Here is a 19,211-nt window from a genome sequence, read left to right as displayed (position 1 = left end):
AGAGAGCTAGCGGGGTGTTTTTCGGGTTAAATTGGGCGATTTATCTTAGCTGTGTGGAGGCAAACGGATGAGCTCCTGCCGTACTGTCCATCTATCATCACCAGCTCCCCTGTGGAGGTCAGAACAACACGTCGTATAATTCTACTGACCCCTTGAGTACCGGACAGAAAACCAGCATGATCTTTTTGGAAATAGGGAAATAGTGCTATAATTTTATTGTTATCGATCATTTTAAAACCTAGAAACTCTTAGATCTTAGCTAGGATCGTTGCACTTCAGTCCCTTTCTGCAGGTAGGTCTGATACATCAGCTCTAAACTCTAAATCATTATTCGATCTTTCTTCCCTGACATCTCTTTCATTTTCTTTGTTAGTCGTTTTCTCTGGACACCCAAAAGGCCTTTAACGGACGGATCATCAAAGAGTTGAAGCGCCCGGGCCAAAAAGTTCAGCAAACTCATTCATATTTATTTGCCGAAGTGAGAAAGTTCTCGCTGCGGTGCTCCCGCGACCCGGACGGGACGGGTTTAACCGCTTACGCTGCAGGTTTGTTTCATTACTTGAAGAAGAACTCCTGAAACCGCTGCATAACGAAGCTGGATTGACCGCAGACTCTGCCCGCAGGCCTGGCCTTTCTGCAGGGTGAGCGGCTCGGCGGTGTGGAGCTCTAATGAGACACCGGGGACTGGTTCTTAGAACCAGAACCAGAGACAAGAGACGCTCGTCCAGGATCTGAGCGAAGAACATCTGCACTGGAGAGACTCCAGAAGACCTAGTGAGACGCCTACCTAGACAGAACGTTAAAGCATCCTAGGCCCTTGACACTAAACTGAAACAACCAACAGCATACAAAACAAATCAAGCGAGATGTGAATGTTTTTGCTATTAAATCAGAAATACAGTAAAAATAGTAACCGTAAAACCGTTTCTGTGCGAATATATAGTGAACTAAACATTTTCAGCATTGTTAGACCAGTCTTCAGAGTCACACGATCATTCAGAAATCATTCTAATATGCTGGTTTACTGCTCAAGTGCTGCTTTATAATTTTGACGTATAAAAAGTTAAAAGAACAGCATTTATTTGTAATAGAAATAGTTTTTAGCATTATAAATGATCAGACAAGAACAAAAATAGGTGTCTTCGGGCCCTCAGACGTCACTCATCACATGATTCTTTCATTGACATTACTGAATGGGCCCAGGAATACTTCCAGAAACCTCTGTCGGTAAACACAATCCACCCAGCCATCTGCAGATGACTACTACAGCTCTACCATGAAGAAGGAAGCCATGTGCGAACATGGTCCAGAATCAAATCAATTTAAATACTAGTAAGAAAATGAAAAAGGCGACACAAAGAAAACAAAAATTAAGGTACTGATGTAAATGTGCACATATGATGACAGATGAAAGGAAATTACTGCAATAAACATAAGACACACAAATTGCAAATATTAGCTAAAATAGATGATTTTAAACGTGTGCCTCGTCACAGTTCTGTCTCTGAGCTCTTCAGGCAGTTCCTTTGACCTCATGATTCTCATTTGCTCTGACATGCACTGTGAGCTGTAAGGTCTTATATAGACAGGTGTCCAATCAGTATAATCAAACACACCATCTCAAGGATGATCAGAAGATATGAACAGCACTGGAGTTAAATATATGAGCGTCACAGCAAAGGGTCTGAATACTTAGGACCATGTGATGTTTCACTTTTTCTTGTTTCATAAATTATAGCTGATTGTATTCAGGAACGAAACATAAGAATCATAATCTTGTGTTGGTCCGAAAGACGATGGAGAAACCCTGCTGAGTTTTTGTCAAGGGAAGAATGATGCCAACTAATATAAGAGTTTTGGTGGTGTAAAAAAACAACAACTTAATAATAAAAAAAACAATTACTGCAAACGAGTTCCCTAGTTCGCATTTTCCAGGCGTCTGTTGAAACAGTAAGTTTGGCTGCAGGCTGTTATTTGTCAAAAACACAAGTGCTGTCAAAGAAACAGCGCAATGAGGATCTGGACTAACTGTGTTACTCGGTGGAGCTGGGCAGCGTCCGGCTCCCGGCGGCCCCAAAGACAGCAGCGGCGCTTTGATGGAGTACAGTCTGCTGGCAAATGCAGTTTCCCCTAAATTAGGTGCTGAGTGAAGCGCTGCAATGCATCCGTACAAGTGCGCTGGAAAAGGCCAGGGTGGCAGTGGTCAACCAAAAATACAATAGTCAGGAACATAAATACCTTTTTATGACATTCTGCAGTTTTTTCCATGATTACAACGAGATGTTTATGTATTCTTCTGACAAATTTGATTGATGTGCAACACCATGAATATATAGCGCACTCGCTAAGACCTACTTTTGCAATAGTTTCACGCTGCTTTTGTCTTTTTGGAGCCTGATGATAAAAATCATCATCCATTGTCAATTTAGGAAACTAAGCGGCTCAGACATTCTGAAAAAAAAAAAGCTCAAAAAAGCCAATGCTCATTTAAAATAGACTGTTTCAAAGTGGAAAAGTCTTCTGTGGTCAGTTGAGTCCAACTTTGATGTTCTTGTTGGAAATCATGGTCGCTGTGTCTTTCAGCTAAAGAGGAGGGTGTTATCAGAGTTCAGTTGAAAAGCCATTATCTGATGGTATGGGGGGTATAAGTGTATACGGTATGGGAAGCTTGCATGCTTTGAAAGGTACTGTGAATGCTGAGAGGTATATAAAAGGTTTTAGAGCAACATATGCTCCCCTCCAGATGACGTCTTTTTCAGGGAAGGTCTTGTGTATTTCAGCAGGACAATACTAAACCACACATTGCAGCAGGACTTCATAGTAGAAGAGTCCGGCGCTAAATTGACCTGCTGCATCATTAAAAGAAAAATATGTCAAAACTAACCACAAACTATTCAGCAGCTGGAAACCTGTATAAGGCAAGAATGAGACCAAACAAAACTCCAGAAACTCAAAACCTTGATACCCAGATGTCTTTAAACTCCTTTGAAAAGAAGAGGAGATGCTACACTGTGGTAAACATAAAATGTTTGTGGGTTTGCTGAAACTATAAGCAGTTCTGTCTTAGCTATGTTGAGTTGAAGGTGATGGTCCTTCATCCAGCAAGAAAACGTCTCTTAAGACATGCTGAGATGTGAGCAGCTATCACTGGATCATCAGGATGGAATGAGAGGTAGAGTTGAGTGTCATCAGCATAACGTTGACAGAAAAGCCGTGTTTCTAAAAGAAAGAACCTAGTTATGCCATGTAGACGGAGAATAGAAGCGGTCCAAGAACTGAGCCTTGAGGCACCCCAGTAGCTAGATGTTGCGTCTTGGACACCTCATATAACAAAAGCATTTTCATTATAGCCCTGAAAGTTTAGTCATAATAAAGTAATGGAATCATCTGAAAGACAGAGTGGCATTTCAAACTCGACACTAGAGCGAGGTGATTGATGCGATTTAGCTTTTTGAGGATGAAAGTTGCTAGAGTTTCCTTATGGGAGTGTGCTCAACAGTGCAAAGCAGATTTCATCCGTCTCTCTTAAAACCGAAGGATCTACTTGAAGAAAGAATATCTATCAACACAGAATTGAGAACTATAAAAGCCAAACTCTTTCTGATACACATCATCTTTCCATAATTTTATCCACTCCGTTTACGTAAACGCTAGCTGTCCTAAGAAAATGTTAGAGTTTGTGCCATTTCTCTTACAGCTAGCAAAGCAGTGCTATTCATAGAGGCCTGTCCAAGATTAATTAGCTTATTCATCCCTGCACAAAATATCACCTCACTGTACTTATAACTACACACATTCCTGCTCGTTTCACTCAAAGCGTAGGAGCCTGACGACACGCAGACGTTTGTAAAGGTAACCTGTCATCATGATGTGTGATGAAGAACAGCGAGCTCCGAGCGCATTCAGAGAGATCTATGAATATATTTATCCGTCACGTCTGGGAACACAGTGTTTCCCGTCGCTCACTGTATCGCACACTGCTGCAAATTCATACACTCCGGAGAATGAGCCAAGATAGAAAGTGAACCGAGCTGTCGGTGACATGTTTTGGGAGTACTGTAATTGTAATAAAGCATAAGGAGTATTCTACACAATACCAGTCATCAAAACCCCAATTAGAAAGATAAATGAGCCACTTCAATATAATACCACGTAGACTTCGGTAGACTGAAAAACAGCACAACTCTAAGGGTTTTATATAAAAATGTTTAATGTTTTTGCATTTAATATCTGAGTTCATGTGTCGCTGCATTGTGATGCTAAGCTGCTCCAATGGTGTCTGACTTCACTGCTTCACATCCGCAAGTAGGCCACCTGTAGAGAGAGGATGAAGAGACCGTTTAGTTCACCATACTCTCAGTACAGTACATCATGTACACTGTGCTAAAATCACCTAATACATGCCAAAATATGAAGCATATAATTACATCTCCACGCATGAAGTACTGCACTGCGCTCAACTAGTGATTAAAATGAACTGGAATTAATATAACTAATTCTTTCTCTTAACTCTTCATCTCAATGGACTACCAAATAATTCTTTTAAACCATTTCCAAGATGGTCTAAACATACAACATGATGCAACAACAATTAGCGTATTGCTCTCGGTCGCTGCAGACAGCGACAATAAACACGTTTTTCAGTGCTTCGAGAAGTCTGATTCTGAAGCGATCGCGTACACTGCCATTTAAAAGGTTGTAGGATCAGGAAGAATGGAAAAGAAAAATCTGCATTTGAGTAAAAATCCAGTACATATAGTAAATGTAATTATTATAATTGGTTCTATGTGAATATATGTTAAAATGTAACTTATCAAAGCTGTATATTCTAGTCTTCAGTGTCTGTTTTTACGGAAACCATGATACATTTTATGTTTCAGCATTCTTTGATGAACAGAACGTTCAAAATAACAGCGTTTATTATTATTGATCAATTGAATGCATCCTGCCCCCGAGCGTCTTCTTTCAGACACGTTTCATTTAAAAAACAACAGCATTATCGCATATAAATGCTGTAAACTGACCAATTCTGGCATCTTTTCATCAACAATGACAACTTAAAAACGTAAAGGTTACCCACAAATGGCCGCTTTACTTTAAAAGCATAAAGAAAAAATGTGGCAAATGTTTAACCAAATCAGCTTCATGCAGGCCTTGGGTCCCGTGACGGATGATGATAAACCCAGGCTCAAGGATTTGTCCCTGCTGTGAGTTCCCCGTGGCCTTCAGTGTGCTTCACACTTCCACTAACTCATGCACAACATCAAATAGACAGTATTTCAATTACATACATCAGACTTATGGCTGAGTGATCCTCTGTAACTGATACACCCTGGCATTCAAAAGTGCACGTTCAGTATTTTCTTTTTTTTTAGGGAAAGAAAGTAATACTTTTATACAGCAAGGACGCACAACACTGCTCAAAAGTGACAGTAAAGACACTCAAAAATGTAACATAACAGTTCTATTTCCAATAAATGCTGTTCTTTCTACAGAATTTGGAAAAAAATAAACATATGATGGTTTCCAACATTTGCAATAATCAAAAAATGACTATTGAGCAGCAAATCATCATATTAGAATGGTTTATGAAGATCATATGATACTGAAGACTAGAGGAATGATGCTGAAAATTTCACGGTAATACCGTTTTAATCAAATAAACGCAGTGTGGTGAGCAGAAAGGACTTCGGACAGTTGAGTATATACAACATCATAGCTAGTTTAGCTAGAAATTAAATGACAAATTTTATTAAATATGATGCAAACCAAACATGCTAAAACGGATCTCAATGCTCTGATCAAACCTTTTATTATCTCTATGGGTCAGTTGTTTGCATGTGTCTGCTTGCTCTCAGCACAACAATGAACAATGAACTGTCCCAGCATTCCCAGAGGCACGTGTTCATGACGATGCTCGTCTGCCATTTTATCATCGGAGCACTACAGAAATTGGCAAGAGGAGTGATAGTTTTCCACTTGATGGAGAAAGTTCAATGCCTGCAACAGCTGCAGCAGAGCAAACACATGTTGCTAGTATGAGAAACAAGGTTAAGATAAACCACGGCAACAAAAGAAGGACTTGTTTTTTAATGTAGCACAATGCTTTTTGGCTCCCTATAAATGACCTGAGATGAACAGGTTTACATTGCTGCTGCCACAAGAATAAAGTTTAAATACTAAGAGAATAAAGTTATATATTTTGTCACTTTAAATATTTTTATAAACGCAACAGTAGTCTATAGCTGCTTTAATGAATCGACTCGCACGAATGCTTTCAAAAATGGAAGTGTTAAACATTTATTTTCATAAATGAACAAAAGAGTATATCAATATTTGGTGTGACCACCCTTTGCCTTCAAAACAGCAGCAATTCTTCTAAGTACACTTGCACACACTTTTTGAAGGAACTTTTGAAGGTTGTTCCAAACATCTTGGTGAGCCTACATCCACAGAAGATCTGTGGTTAGTTTTCTCACATCTCTTCATGTAATCCCAGACACACTCGTTGATGTTGAGATCAGGTCTCTGTGAGGATCATGCCATCACTTCCAGTACTTCTTGTACTTCTTCTTACGTTGAAGATAGTTCTTAATGGCTTTGGCTGTACGTTTGGGGTCGTTGTCCTGTTGCAGAATAAATTTTGGGCCAATCACACGCCTCCCTGATGGTATTACATGATGGATAAGTATCTGGCTGTATTTTTCAGCATTGAGAACACCATTAACCCTGTCCAAATCTCCAAGGAACCTCCCCCATGCTTCATAAGCTTGATGCGTCTTGAAGTTTCCTTGGCCGACCACTGTGATCCTCAACGTTGCCCGTTTCTTTGTGCTTCTTCAAAAGAGCTTGAACAGCACATCTTGAAACCCCAGTCTGCTTTGAAATCTTTGTCTGGGAGAGATCTTTTTGATGCAGTATAACTTCCTTGTGTCTTGTTGCTGTGCTCAATCTAGTTTTTTTGTTCCTCACCTAGTTTTAAGCCTCCTACACAGCTCTTTCTGCTTCAGTTCATGACTGGGTTTCAATCTACGCATGACATTGATGATCATTAGCACTTGTTTGGTATAATTGGTTGATCATACACCTGACTATAATCCCTTTGTGCAGGTGCACCTATAAGAATTGATGCTGGTTTGAAGGCAAAAGGTAGTAACACCAAATATTGATTTGATCTAGATTTTTCTTTTGTTAACTCAATTTGCATTTTGCGAAAAATACAAATATAATTATTTGTATTTCTGAAAGCATTTTTTGTTTACAGCATTTTTTCACACTTGCCTAAAAAAGTATATGCACATATATATATATATATATATATATATATATATATATATATATATATACACACACACACACACACACACACACACACACACACACACACATATAAAACTCAATTTAAAAATCCCAAAGCTCACATGCACCATGATTATTAGTCTCTTAATATAAAATCTGTTGTCAAAAATCCTCTTTTCTCAAGGAATTTCTTCATGCCTCTTGTAATTATTTCCCCTCTTTATCAGCCTTTTTTTCCTCAGTAAGAATGTAAACGGAAATCTAGATTCTTTTGAAGAGGATAAAGCTGCACATCAGCATTAGCGTCGAGTCGAGCCCTGAAACTCTTCACAGGGAGGTGGGGAAAGACTGCAAGGAGACAGCCGTTTTGCTTCCTTAATTGGGAGCAAATATGCTGAAGATTCAACAGAAACTGAGGCAAGTGCTTCAACCAGGCTATCTGCCTGATACCAGTGCGCATCTGCTTCAAAGAGGTTTTGTTTTTATGCATTAGGCTATAGAAAAGCATTCTTACTCTGCACTCAAAGGCATTTCAGTTTAAGCAACCCGAATAAAAGCTACTGATGTCAGCTTGGCTGAAGGTGGGCAATTAAAAAATGCTGTTGAATGGGGTGATGGGTACCAAAACTTTTAGATTAAAACCTATGAGCCGTAATATATAGAGCCTTGTTATCATCCATCCTTATTCTGCTGGATCTCTCTGCATTCACTGCAAATCTCGACAGTGACCATTATGGGAACAGTACTTGCTCACAGTAAGATCATTTAGGGTATTTTTAGAAGGAAGAGGAGTTTAAACCACATCAACTAGCCACTGAGGTACCTCAGGGCTCGGTATGTGTCCCTTTTTTTTTTTTAACACAAGAACACAAAATGTTCATGTTGATTTTATAGCATGAAAGACATCAGTAAAACCTCCTCGGGATTTTAAAGCGTTGAATTTTCTCGATAAAAGTGGTCACTATCAAACGTCTGAATTGGTGAACACTCTGAACAGTTACTTTTAAAGCTTTGTTGTGTAAAACGCTGTATTCATTTGTAAAGATTATCACAATAAGCGAAATGGCTTGTGTTGGCTCCCAAGCTTATTTTCCACAATAATCTAAAATCCAATGGAAAATACGATGGGGTTTTTGTCAAGGGAACCAGGGTGGATTGGACCTCGGATATTAACACTACAGCACTCTATTATACTGTTAATCACCCACAGTGCATTTCTACCCTAGTCTATATTTTGGAATTTTATTATCGTTGTAGTAGATTCGATTAAAAGCGTAATCTAAATCAATAGATATTATGTAAAAAAGAGAAATACAAAGAAATAAGGCGCAGTGAGTAAGCAGTCACATGTTTTGGCACGCGTGTGGTCCGAGCGGTATGTGACCTGATATGAGTTCATGCAGCGCAGGAATGTAGGAAGTCTGGAGGTGCTGGACATCAGAAGCTTCTGGAGCTCCTCGCATGAGCTCTGGGGGAGCGGCAGGGGATGAACGCTAATGTCCTTCTCCCAGGCATCCACAACGCTGGAAAGAGAGGAGGAAAAATAGAAGATGAGTGAGAGAGAGTGAAACGCTTCTTACACTGAGCTCAAAACCGAGCTAAATCGAGTTACATGTATGTGGTTTTTAGTAAATAAATAAAGAGCGGGTTTTGCATCATCTTAAATAGTTTGCATAAGTTTAAATAAAAAGAAAAATCCACATTTTCAAATTAGTTCCAAACAGGATCATTTATTTCTATTTATAGCTTTTTATTTAGCCTTTTACTTCTGGTGTTTGCATTTAGGTTTTTAAATGTTTTTATATATATTTTTAATTAAATGTAAAAATTTTAATAAAATAAATTAAGTCTGTCTTGATAGTTTATATTTTATACATTTTATCAACACAAATGCATAAATATTAATCTCTCTCTCACTCTAACACACACACACACACACACACAGATATCATACATACAAAAATATATAATTTTGAAATATGAAATTTCATTTGATCCATTATCTTCTGTAGAGCTTTTTTTTCCGAAATTGATTTTAAAAATTGCTATTAACTATTATTGAACCGACTAGAGCTGAACAACAACACTCGCCTGCGGTAGAACTGCTATACAAATGAATTTATTTCATAATTCGCAGATTTTTCAACTTCAACACTGATTTTCAACAATTGGCATTACATAAAGCACTACAGAAATCAAAGTGACTCAATAAACCGTCCTGTATTAGTTTAATGTTTCTTTGTCTTTGGCGCAGTGAACAGCTCTGGTTCCACAGAGCGTTTCTGAACCAATAAAATGAGGTTTTGGTGACCTACAACTAAAAATCTCCAGCCAGGAACACAGGCTGAAGGTGCAAACAGAAAGTGTGATAACTCTGCACCCGCAGAAGCAGCTGGACCCTAAATTAAATTAATCTGACACTTTGATACATTACCGTTTTAATCATGTCACAGTAATCCGTCAATACGCCGCACCGAAGACAGCCAAGCGAGCGGAGAAACGGAGAGACTTATGTCCTGACACACATTATGGAGATGATCTATTCAGGACATTTCACTGACATTTACCCATCTGTGCTGCACTTCCACAGAAAACGCGCATGCAGCTCTTAAAGCAGAAACGCCGGAGAAGCATCACACGCTACTACAATCAGGAAGTCGGCCAATCACATAACAGTAATGGATTTCTTTACGGGTCATAATGATTCAATTCAATGTTTTTAACTTGCTTCTGGATAAATATATGTTCTCGGTCCGTACCGATTGAGGCCGTCTTACCCGAATCAGGGGAGAAATATGCGGTTCAAGCACTGTCGCGTATAAACAAATATGACAGCAGGAGATAGGCTTTTTCACTGGGGGAATTATGGACATATTTTTTATCAGTTACAGTATCTTTATGATGGATTTGTTTCTTACAAACACAACCTTCGGCTTCACAAAACATTAATTGATGGACTGGACCGGAGTGATGTGACTTTCATTTTGACGGCACCCATTCACTGATGAGTGAGCAATGTTACTGTTATCTAAATCTGACCGGGCTGAAGTGATGCAAAATCTCAATGGAAAAGCGTGAAAGAACAAATAAATTGACTGTAAGGAAAACAACTAGCAAACTAACGGTGGCGGCATATTCCTTACAAAATATCTTGCCGCGTGGAAAATAAATTGAATCAGGCATTTACATGTACAATATAGTGAACTTTCATTTCATAGCAAATGCAACATTTCCCAGGCTAACACAATGAGCAAATGAACAACATCCCATCTTTAAAATGGAATATTTTAATATATATTTATTAGAAACTAGTGGAAACCGTGCAATGTTTGTCAGTCAGTAGTGATTTTGCTTTACTACTAATGCTCGTGCCTGATGTTATATATACATATATACATAATCCGACACCAATTAGCTTGAAAAAAAACAAAAAACTGACAGCAATCAGCAAACTTGAACATAACCTCCAAGCTGTGTCACAAATGAGCCTTAAAAGCTCTGCTGATTGTAATGGGGGTAATTTAATGTTTGCTGTGTTTTGATGTACTGCTGACATCCATAACAAGGTCACTGTAGGTCATTTGTGGTTGCCATCCAATGTTGCATGTATAAATACTGTGCTCATATTATATAGGTTACACACACACACACACACTTGCATCTTGAAAAACTGAAATTATGCTGATTAGCAAAAAATCAGCCTGATAATATCCAATTTGATTATGCTGAATGCCATATCAATAACAACTTTCTATCACGTACAGTTTCTCCCAAAATAAGAATGAACAGATTTTCAAGCTACATTCATCGGCTTTAACGCACGTATCGAAACAACAAAAGACAAAAAAATATCGAAACTATATTATTCAATTTTTTTAACTAAGCTTTTTGTCGTGTTTGCATGTAGTAAAAATCTAGAGATGTAGGAAAAAACTTCTGGCTCATGTGCATTTTCTTCTGTCACTACACATAATCTGAAATCAGGACTAGGTATACAATATAATATTATTTTACACCTAATCCCGACATGTGATAACGGGCTAAAATTGAACAAAACAGTTGCGTTCCGGCCCAGAGGAAGCCTGGAAACATGTCTTTGTGCACTTTTAAGGGACAATGCAAGACTTCACCTTACAAATGGTCCTCAAAAGCGAAAATGCTACGAAATGCACCGTGTTTTTTATGAATGGGAGACTTGCATGAGCAAAACATACGCTATTTTTGAAATTTCCGGAATTCAATCAGCAAATATGACGCAGGGGTGTTATTCAAAACATTCACTGCTGGATTATGTACCCTTAATACGGCATAAAAATCGTAGTCCTTTTGAATATCAGTCGGTCGCTCGCTGTCTAAACGAGCAGTTTTTGGCCAGTCTAAGCTGCGATGCTAAAGCAGACATTACGTGGGCCGTCAAAAGTCTGGTTCCTGTAAGACTATCCTCTATTTAGCATAACGGCTCGGGGCCTGTATCTGAGCGCCATGAATCATGTTTGATCCGCACCTCTACTTACAGCGAGGAGGAGAGGCGCTCCGGCGCAGGGTAGGGAACGGGCAGAATTAATGCACACTTGAAATAAAGGTGAGTGAGACGAGGTAAGAGCAGCACAGAGTCGTGACGACCTTCTGGTGTCAGAGAAGAGCGGAGCGCACACCCACAATCCCTCTGTGATTCAGACGCCGATTCCAGCATCCGCGGCTCCTCAAGCTCTTATAATGGGAAGATTACGCATCTCGAGGAAGGATGAGAGCGACTAAGCTTGTGCTTTTACAGTATTTTCCCGGCTGCTGGTTACCATGCTTCATACTGCACTTCCCTCGGTTTTTTATCAGTACTTCTTTCTGACATTATAAACGTTTCTGCAAATGCAAAGTACAGTTACTGTACATATTGCTAAAACGTATGACTGTAATTTTTCCATTTAAATGACTCAATTACTTGAAAGATCAACGTTTCTGCCTGCATTTCCCCACGCGACATTACTTTATTTTAAGTAATGAATGTTTCTCGTGTTTCAAAACCTTTTTGCACTATAATAGCTTCCACCACGAGACATTATTATTATAGACTGAATTGTGAAATAAGTATGCAACTGCCTTTTATCTTTTTTGTATTCTGTTACGCGTACTTGTTACGCAGATGCTCTTTGCTAAACCTACTAAAGATTTTTATTTAAGAGTGGATAGGAGTCAGGCACTGAAAAATATATGACTTTTTCTTGTTTTATAGACGTGTTTATGCTTTAATTTGTCCTGATATTGTTTTACGGAGGTTTAAAAGTGGTCTAAATAAAATGTAATTTACATCCTGAGGTGGAATCCGATTAGATACGGACATTAATTTGAGCAATAAGCGCAGATGTCAGGGCGAGCTGTGACTTACTCTTTGAGTTTGCTGTCAGAGCAGAGGATGTACAGCACTTTGACTGCTTGAGCGGCCCGGCATGACTGATGCTCTCCGGGATGAAGCTCCTCTGCGGATATGAAGCTGTCGCCCCTCGCCGCGGCGTCAGGAAATGAGGCGACCAGAGCGTCCGTGTTCAGGAGCCACAGCTGATAATTAAAAGAGAACAGAAATGACCTGAAGGGCAGATTTAAAGTGGACAAGTGTCCTGGTTTCAGAGTTTTTTTCTCTTTTGCGTCGACTGCCGTCATGGCGGAGAAACAGTTAAGCTAACTAGAGGAGAACATTTCGTAAACAAGCAAGGCTTCACAAAGCCTTGCTGGGAGGTTTTAACATTTCACTTCAAGTCAATAAAATGTTACTGACACGTTCTAGCACACTGCAAAACCGTTTAAGCAAGTTGCTAAAATGATTTAACGCGCTGCTAACAGGTTTTAGCCCAAATGCTAGCATAATAAAGTTGCTAACAAGCTTTAGCATACTGCTAACATAAAATAGTATGCTGCTATCACGTTTTAACAGTTTGATATTATGTTTTGCATGTATGTTTCAGCACACTAAGACTTTGCATATTAGTAGCATGCTGCGAACACGTTTTAGCACATTGCTAACATGATTTAGCATGGCTTTGTCAAACCAACATGATCTATTTAAGTTAACTAAACCGTTGACATGTTGGCACAGCGGGAAGGAAGCTCCATTAAGTTTGTGACTAAAGCTCAGAGAGATGCTGACTGCATTTACGTGCACCCTCATAATGTTCTCATAATCAGGTATAAACAATATTATAACATTTGCCTCATATTAACACGATACTTCGACAGCGTTTATTCGAGACGGCGTGGCGACTAGTGAGGCGAAGACCTGTTCTGAGGAGGAGGAGCCGGGTGAAAAATACATCTCCAATATTTTGAAATTGGACTGCAATACCTAGTTCAACCACTCGGTGACAAACCTACACACAGCACCTTTAATGCAGTATACTGCTGGTCTAAAACACCATTTGCATTGGGATATATGTGAATACTAGCAGTAGAATAATGAAAGTTGCAGGATGCTAAACATCGGTTAAGTCCTCGCTCTGATTATTGGAAATATTACATTGTTTTGCACATGGAATAAAAATGACCTTTTTGAACACTTTTACGGAAAACGCCAGAAATCTTTGGCAGTAAAAATAACAGCAAGTAGCGTGAAAAAGTATTTTCTTGGAAAACGTGTATGATGTTTTATTGTCTGTACCAAAAGCACAGCTCGGTCGTCCGGGGTTTGGATGGAAAAGCGGAATATACTCTGTGCCGAAGAGAGTTCAACCAGCCGGGCCGCTAGAGTTCGCTCCAGAAATCTCTGCCTGTTTGAGACGCACACACACACACACACACAAAACCTCTGGGTGAGTATGATCTACAGATGACAACGACATGAATAAATCAAATAAACTCGCTAACCTAGGCTCGGACACCAAACTGAGCCGTGTTATATCACACTCCCCGTCTTCACGTGGCTTTACTGATATTTCAGTTATGTAAAACTTCAGCGCCCCTGAAACACAAAAGACAATGAAATAGAGGAGACACAGAAAAAAATAGCGCATTATCAACAGCCTCGTAGATAATATGCGCACCTTCAACATTTCACCGAAACACATAGAGCTTCCTCGTAATAAAGAAACAGTTGTAATATAATTCTGAGCTCAAGAATTGTTTTCCAGGCCAAATATTGCAAACTATTTTAAGAGTGGAATCGAGTCATAACTGAATATTGCATTAACACGGCATGCACACTATACGCAGTGGCTGTTGTTTAGAGCAAAAACCTACACTTTCTTGTACTTCTGCAGACTGGAGTCTAATTAATTACATTTGGAAAATCCCACACGAAACCATTTCAAAGCGGTTTCACTTTAACATACAGGAAAAAAACGATACGGATGGTTTTAGAAGTGAGTGAGTCAAGTTAAGACCGAGATCATTTGCAGCGCTGCTTATTATTTATGTATTTCTTAATACATTTAGCTGAAAACTTTCATCCCACAATACAAGCTTGTTAAAGCGTAGCAAAACAATAAATGATAATGTGAAGATGTGATTCCCATAAAGGGCCTTAAAATGAACAAACATTTAGATTTTCTTTATTGTATGTTTTACCTACTGAGACCATTTTACCATATTTAATGATAATTTTCAGCACTTTGCATGAAAAACTGAGCTATAAATATAATTAACACTGTCACAATGTGATATGCTGACAAAGCCATCCGTAAATACATTACCGTCCTTTCACTTCCCCATTTCTTTTAACACACTATAGTCTGAATACATCTGATATCATGATATTTTCTGATCTCCAGACAATTATGAATAGCCTACACGCTCTTTTTCTCTTCGCTCGCTCCACATTCGCTCCTGCCGAACTCATTTAACCCGATTTAAAATTCCTGATGTGGGCGAAACTCTCTAGTTGAGGTGGCATCAAATCTCAATATGTCTGAGGATAAGATCTGAGAACCTCATCAAAAAAGACTGCGTTTCGATGCAAAAAACATGAGTTATTCCAGTTTGTAAAAAAAAAAAAAAAAAAAAAAACAGGTGCATGCACGCAAACCATCCCTTTAAAATAATGGCAAAACTTACGATCACTAGAAACAGACTATTTCTGCACCAGAAGCACAGCACTTTTAAAAAGACCCAAGGGTCAATAACGTTTCAAAGCCTTTAAAGAGTCCCAGGCTGTTGCTGTTTGATGGCTGACATCACGATTTACGTATAAACAAACTCTGGTTTTCTTCATTTGCACTGATGTGAAACGAGTCGGTGGTGCTTTCCTCACCTGCAGCGACTTCCTCGGCCAGCGCCGCAGAGCAGCTCCTGCAGGACACCGTCACGCGCCGCTGCGGACACACACGAACACAGAGGTCAAAGGTACATATGGCTGTGGTTGCACGGCAAGGCTGGAGACAGAAGCTATTTAAAGCCATTTAAACCTTTTTTTTGCAGTTTGTTTAAATATGTAACACCATTATGAGGTTTTTCTTGGGGTAACGATCAGAAATGTTTCTCGAGCGGCAAAGCGGTATATTAGAACGATTTCTGAAAGATCACGTGAAGACTGGAGCGACGATGCAGAACATTCAGCCGTGCTTCACATAAATAAAGTACATTTTTAATTGCAATAATATTTCTCAATTTGACTGCATCAAATGAACGCTGCCTTGGTGAGCAGAAAAGTAAAATAATACAATGTACTCATTCTAAACAGCGGTTAGTTTATGAAGAACTGCAAACCCATTTCTGGATGACAAAATAACTAGCCCGGCTTATTTTTTTAAGCTAAATCTGCAGCCCTATTTCGGAAACAGGCTTGGAAAATTGCAAACCTCGTGCAACAAGAGCAGAAAAAGTGTTAAAAAGTGTTTCGCACTCCTGCACAAAAAAAATGCCAAGTAATTTTTAAACTTGTTTTCAAACTTCTGCTTCGGCTGCATGTTGAAAATATTTACTTTGAAAGAAAAAAAAAAAAGAAATCAATAAGAAAACCGACAAACTGAAGTCATTCAGGACTGAAAGAGTGCTGGAAAGCGTGTTTTTATCTCGTCGGCATGGCCACGGGCTACACACAGATTGAGCTCGAGAAAGAGAATCAATCCCTCTTAAAGACATGATCGCTTCTCCTCCGCAGCCCGGCCCGAGTGTAATGTTTTCAAGAGTGGATTTCCTCTCCGCCTCTCCAGCCTTTATTGTGATGAAAGGAAGCCATCTGCCTCCTCTGTCAAGCCCCGGGCCGTGTAAGTGAGATCTGTGCACTACTTAGGGTGGAAACATCACGACGGCGTGCGAGCTCTGAAGCTTCGGCACCCGCTCGCATTACAGAGAGTGCCGCTTTTTTGCTTAATTCAAGTCTGCATCTCCGCGGCCCACAGCTCACCTCCGCGGGGCTTGCTTTCCGAGGCGGCTTCTCTTCCCGTACGAGGGTCTGCTCGCAGCCGCTGTCCCGAGCCAACAGAAGAAACGTGTCTCCGAGCAGACAGTCTCCGTCTCGCGGGAGCAGGGTCCTGTTCGCGAAGGGGTCGGGGTGGCAGCACCAGTCGTCCACTAATGAATTCCAGTTTCCATTGGGCAAAGGAAGAACACGGCCAAAAGACCTTCAGGAGGAGGAAGATGAGCACAGTGCATTTATCACTATATTCGATGCATTACTTCACCAAAACAGGAGTTATATGTATATATAAAGAATAGCCACCTGTCTTGAAGCACCATGGATCCACAGGACTGGCACAGGAAGGAGTACTTCACATTGACCCGAAGCTGTCCAATCACACTGCAGGGAGCTTCTGGAGGAAGAAACACAAAACAAAGCTAAAGCATACCAAAAGATGATTCTTGTTTGGATAACCCATGATTCGTCTCGTGATGCCGGTTAGATAGGGTCAGAAAACACTAGCAAGCATCTGTAGAGAGCTGGGGATTATTTATATACAACTAGAGACAGACATTTTACCGGTTTAGCTTTTAGTTTAGTATTTTAGTTCAGCATTGTTGTAACCGTTCCTATTCAGCACTAGTTTGTTTTCATTTCAGCTTTAGTTCTGCTTTCGTTTACGTTTAGTTGCTTTAAGCGTTTTATCTGAATTTTACATTTAATCTTATTCGAGCTTTATTTCATTGCAAAGATTTAATAACACTAAAAAAAAATCTGATAACTCTGAGGTGTTCTGAGAAAAAATTATTTTAATTTTCTAATTAAAAAAAAAAATTAGTCATATTTTAATTTTAATAGAGATTTCTTTAATACATTTATTTATTTTCAGTGTCAGTCATTTTAGCACTTTTTGTTTGCATAATAATGTCTGCATACTGTGTATATTTATTATGTATATGTATATTATGTATATGTTTTTTTTTTTTTATACAAGCATAAATAATTTACTCAATTTTAAAAATCTAGTTTTTGTGGGATAGTTTTGGACTCTGAGTTGTTCTGACGCTCTGAAGTAAAGCTCGGGTTCAGAGCAGCAGGTCACGTCACTGGAGTGCTTTGTTCTTCCCTGATCTCTGTTAATCCTCACATTCCTCCAGAAGAATCAAACGAGAGCTCCACATCCTGACCTGGCTTTGGTGAGAAAGCGAGTACCTGTGTGCCGCTCCACCTTTAGCCGCAGTCTGAAGTGTGCTCCGTGCGGAGCGTCTCCCGGGCTCTTCTGACAGGACGTCTCCACCAGACTCACGCCGGGGGTCAGCTTCACCCGATAGCTCCGGTCAGGGGTCTGGACGCTCAGGATGGACTCTTGTTTGGACTCGATCTTCACATCGGCGTCATCCCTGACAACGTCACTGCTGAGACGTCAAAGAAAAAGTCACAGATAAACTTGATTTTAGAGACGTGTAAAAAAAACAAAAAAACAAAGCTGGGTAAAAGTCTTAAATTCAATCAATAAACCCTAGGACTGATACCAGTCCCATTGCAGAGATCATAAACTTTCCAAATAATTTCCACATTTTTTTCTCTGTTTCTCAAATTTAAGCCCCAAAACTCCATACAGTTTAACCTGGGACATTCTTCTCAAATGTTACTTTTGCTTAAGTTTTTTTAATTCACAAAAGTTGGCACAGACATCATCACAAAACCATCTGGAACGAAAACATATGGTATTACACATTTTGACTATAGCACTTATATCATACACACACATCTATCGGTCTCTCACATTATATATATATATATACACACACACACACACACACACACACACACACATACATATATATGTTTTTATATCATTTGTAAAACAAGATTTTAAAACAAGTTTGTGCACTAGTCAACTTTTTCTTGCACCAGAAAGGAGTCAGTTTTTGAAAAATTTCAACAATGCCAGCGAATATATGATTAGTATGCATGCGAGATAAATAAGCTCATATTAAATGGCTAAAACATTTTCTTGACACGAAGACGTAAAAAGGGGCGTTGTAGCCAAAACAACATAATAAAACTACTTCTTTACTTCGACATTCATATCCTATGTTTTGTTGTCCAAAGCCCTGTCATACACCGCCATCTGGAGTCCAGTAACAGGAGCTCTGTCTTAAAAGCATCTGATGTATCGAGCACGGCCAGAAATGATTAGATTTGATCATTCTCTGAAGTCACAGCCTACCAGAGCAAAGCTAGGAATGAGGCTTTACTGCACATTCATGTCGGTTGCGTCTTGCTGCTCACTCAAAGACTTTGATGAACCGCTGAAAATGATATAATTAACCAAACAAGCATTAACAGAGAGAAATAAACCGACACTTTACCGAATAAACAAAAGGCCGCTTTGCAGCTTCTGTCTGAGCTCAAGAAAGAAGAGGTCTTGTTGCGCAGTCTCTTCCATTTATATCCCTTACCAGGAATTCAGATTTCTATCATAAAGCTGATTCTACTGAGGAGCCCCACGCGACACACGAAAACTGACAACAAACTTCCGCGACACAGCCGTGACGTCAGCAAACACTTTATTTCAAATTAAAAG

At 39.4% G+C, this 19,211-nt stretch overlaps 1 protein-coding gene across 5 annotated transcripts; it reads right to left on the bottom strand.

The window, feature by feature from the left end:
- Positions 1 to 4,186: 4,186 nt before the first annotated feature.
- On the bottom strand, positions 4,187 to 19,162 carry ube3d (ubiquitin protein ligase E3D). Of its 5 annotated transcripts, none has more exons than XR_006252855.1 (11): positions 18,997 to 19,162; positions 17,834 to 18,036; positions 16,943 to 17,033; positions 16,628 to 16,844; positions 15,533 to 15,593; positions 14,152 to 14,245; positions 13,946 to 14,054; positions 12,683 to 12,852; positions 8,684 to 8,822; positions 5,808 to 6,009; positions 4,187 to 4,314 (listed from the first exon to the last, which is right to left on the bottom strand). XR_006252855.1 is itself a non-coding variant. In XM_043262087.1 (10 exons), the coding sequence occupies exons 1-10, from the start codon at positions 19,071 to 19,073 to the stop codon at positions 4,294 to 4,296; spliced, it is 1,182 nt and encodes a 393-aa protein (XP_043118022.1). In that variant the 5' UTR covers positions 19,074 to 19,161; the 3' UTR covers positions 4,187 to 4,293. The 5 variants fall into 5 exon arrangements, 1 of the variants encoding a protein (XP_043118022.1); XR_006252857.1 differs by having other exon boundaries at positions 16,943 to 17,030; positions 18,997 to 19,161; XR_006252856.1 differs by having other exon boundaries at positions 17,834 to 18,033; positions 18,997 to 19,161.
- Positions 19,163 to 19,211: the final 49 nt, after the last annotated feature.

Source organism: Puntigrus tetrazona, chromosome 16 (assembly GCF_018831695.1).
Source record: "Puntigrus tetrazona isolate hp1 chromosome 16, ASM1883169v1, whole genome shotgun sequence".
NCBI classification, from domain to species: domain Eukaryota; kingdom Metazoa; phylum Chordata; class Actinopteri; order Cypriniformes; family Cyprinidae; genus Puntigrus; species Puntigrus tetrazona.
The sequence above is the reverse complement of the archived record's forward strand: the minus strand, read 5'-3'. Positions and strand labels throughout refer to the sequence as shown.

Coding starts and splice junctions, on each gene's coding strand:
- ube3d (XM_043262087.1), bottom strand. CDS start 19,073: ATGGAAGAGACTGCGCAACAAGACCTCTTCTTTCTTGAGCTCAGACAG. Junction 14,055..14,151: donor AGTTTGGTGTCCGAGCCTAG/GTTAGCGAGTTT, acceptor CGTCTCAAACAG/GCAGAGATTTCTGGAGCGAA. Junction 8,823..12,682: donor TCTGACAGCAAACTCAAAGA/GTAAGTCACAGC, acceptor CTCTCTTTCCAG/CGTTGTGGATGCCTGGGAGA.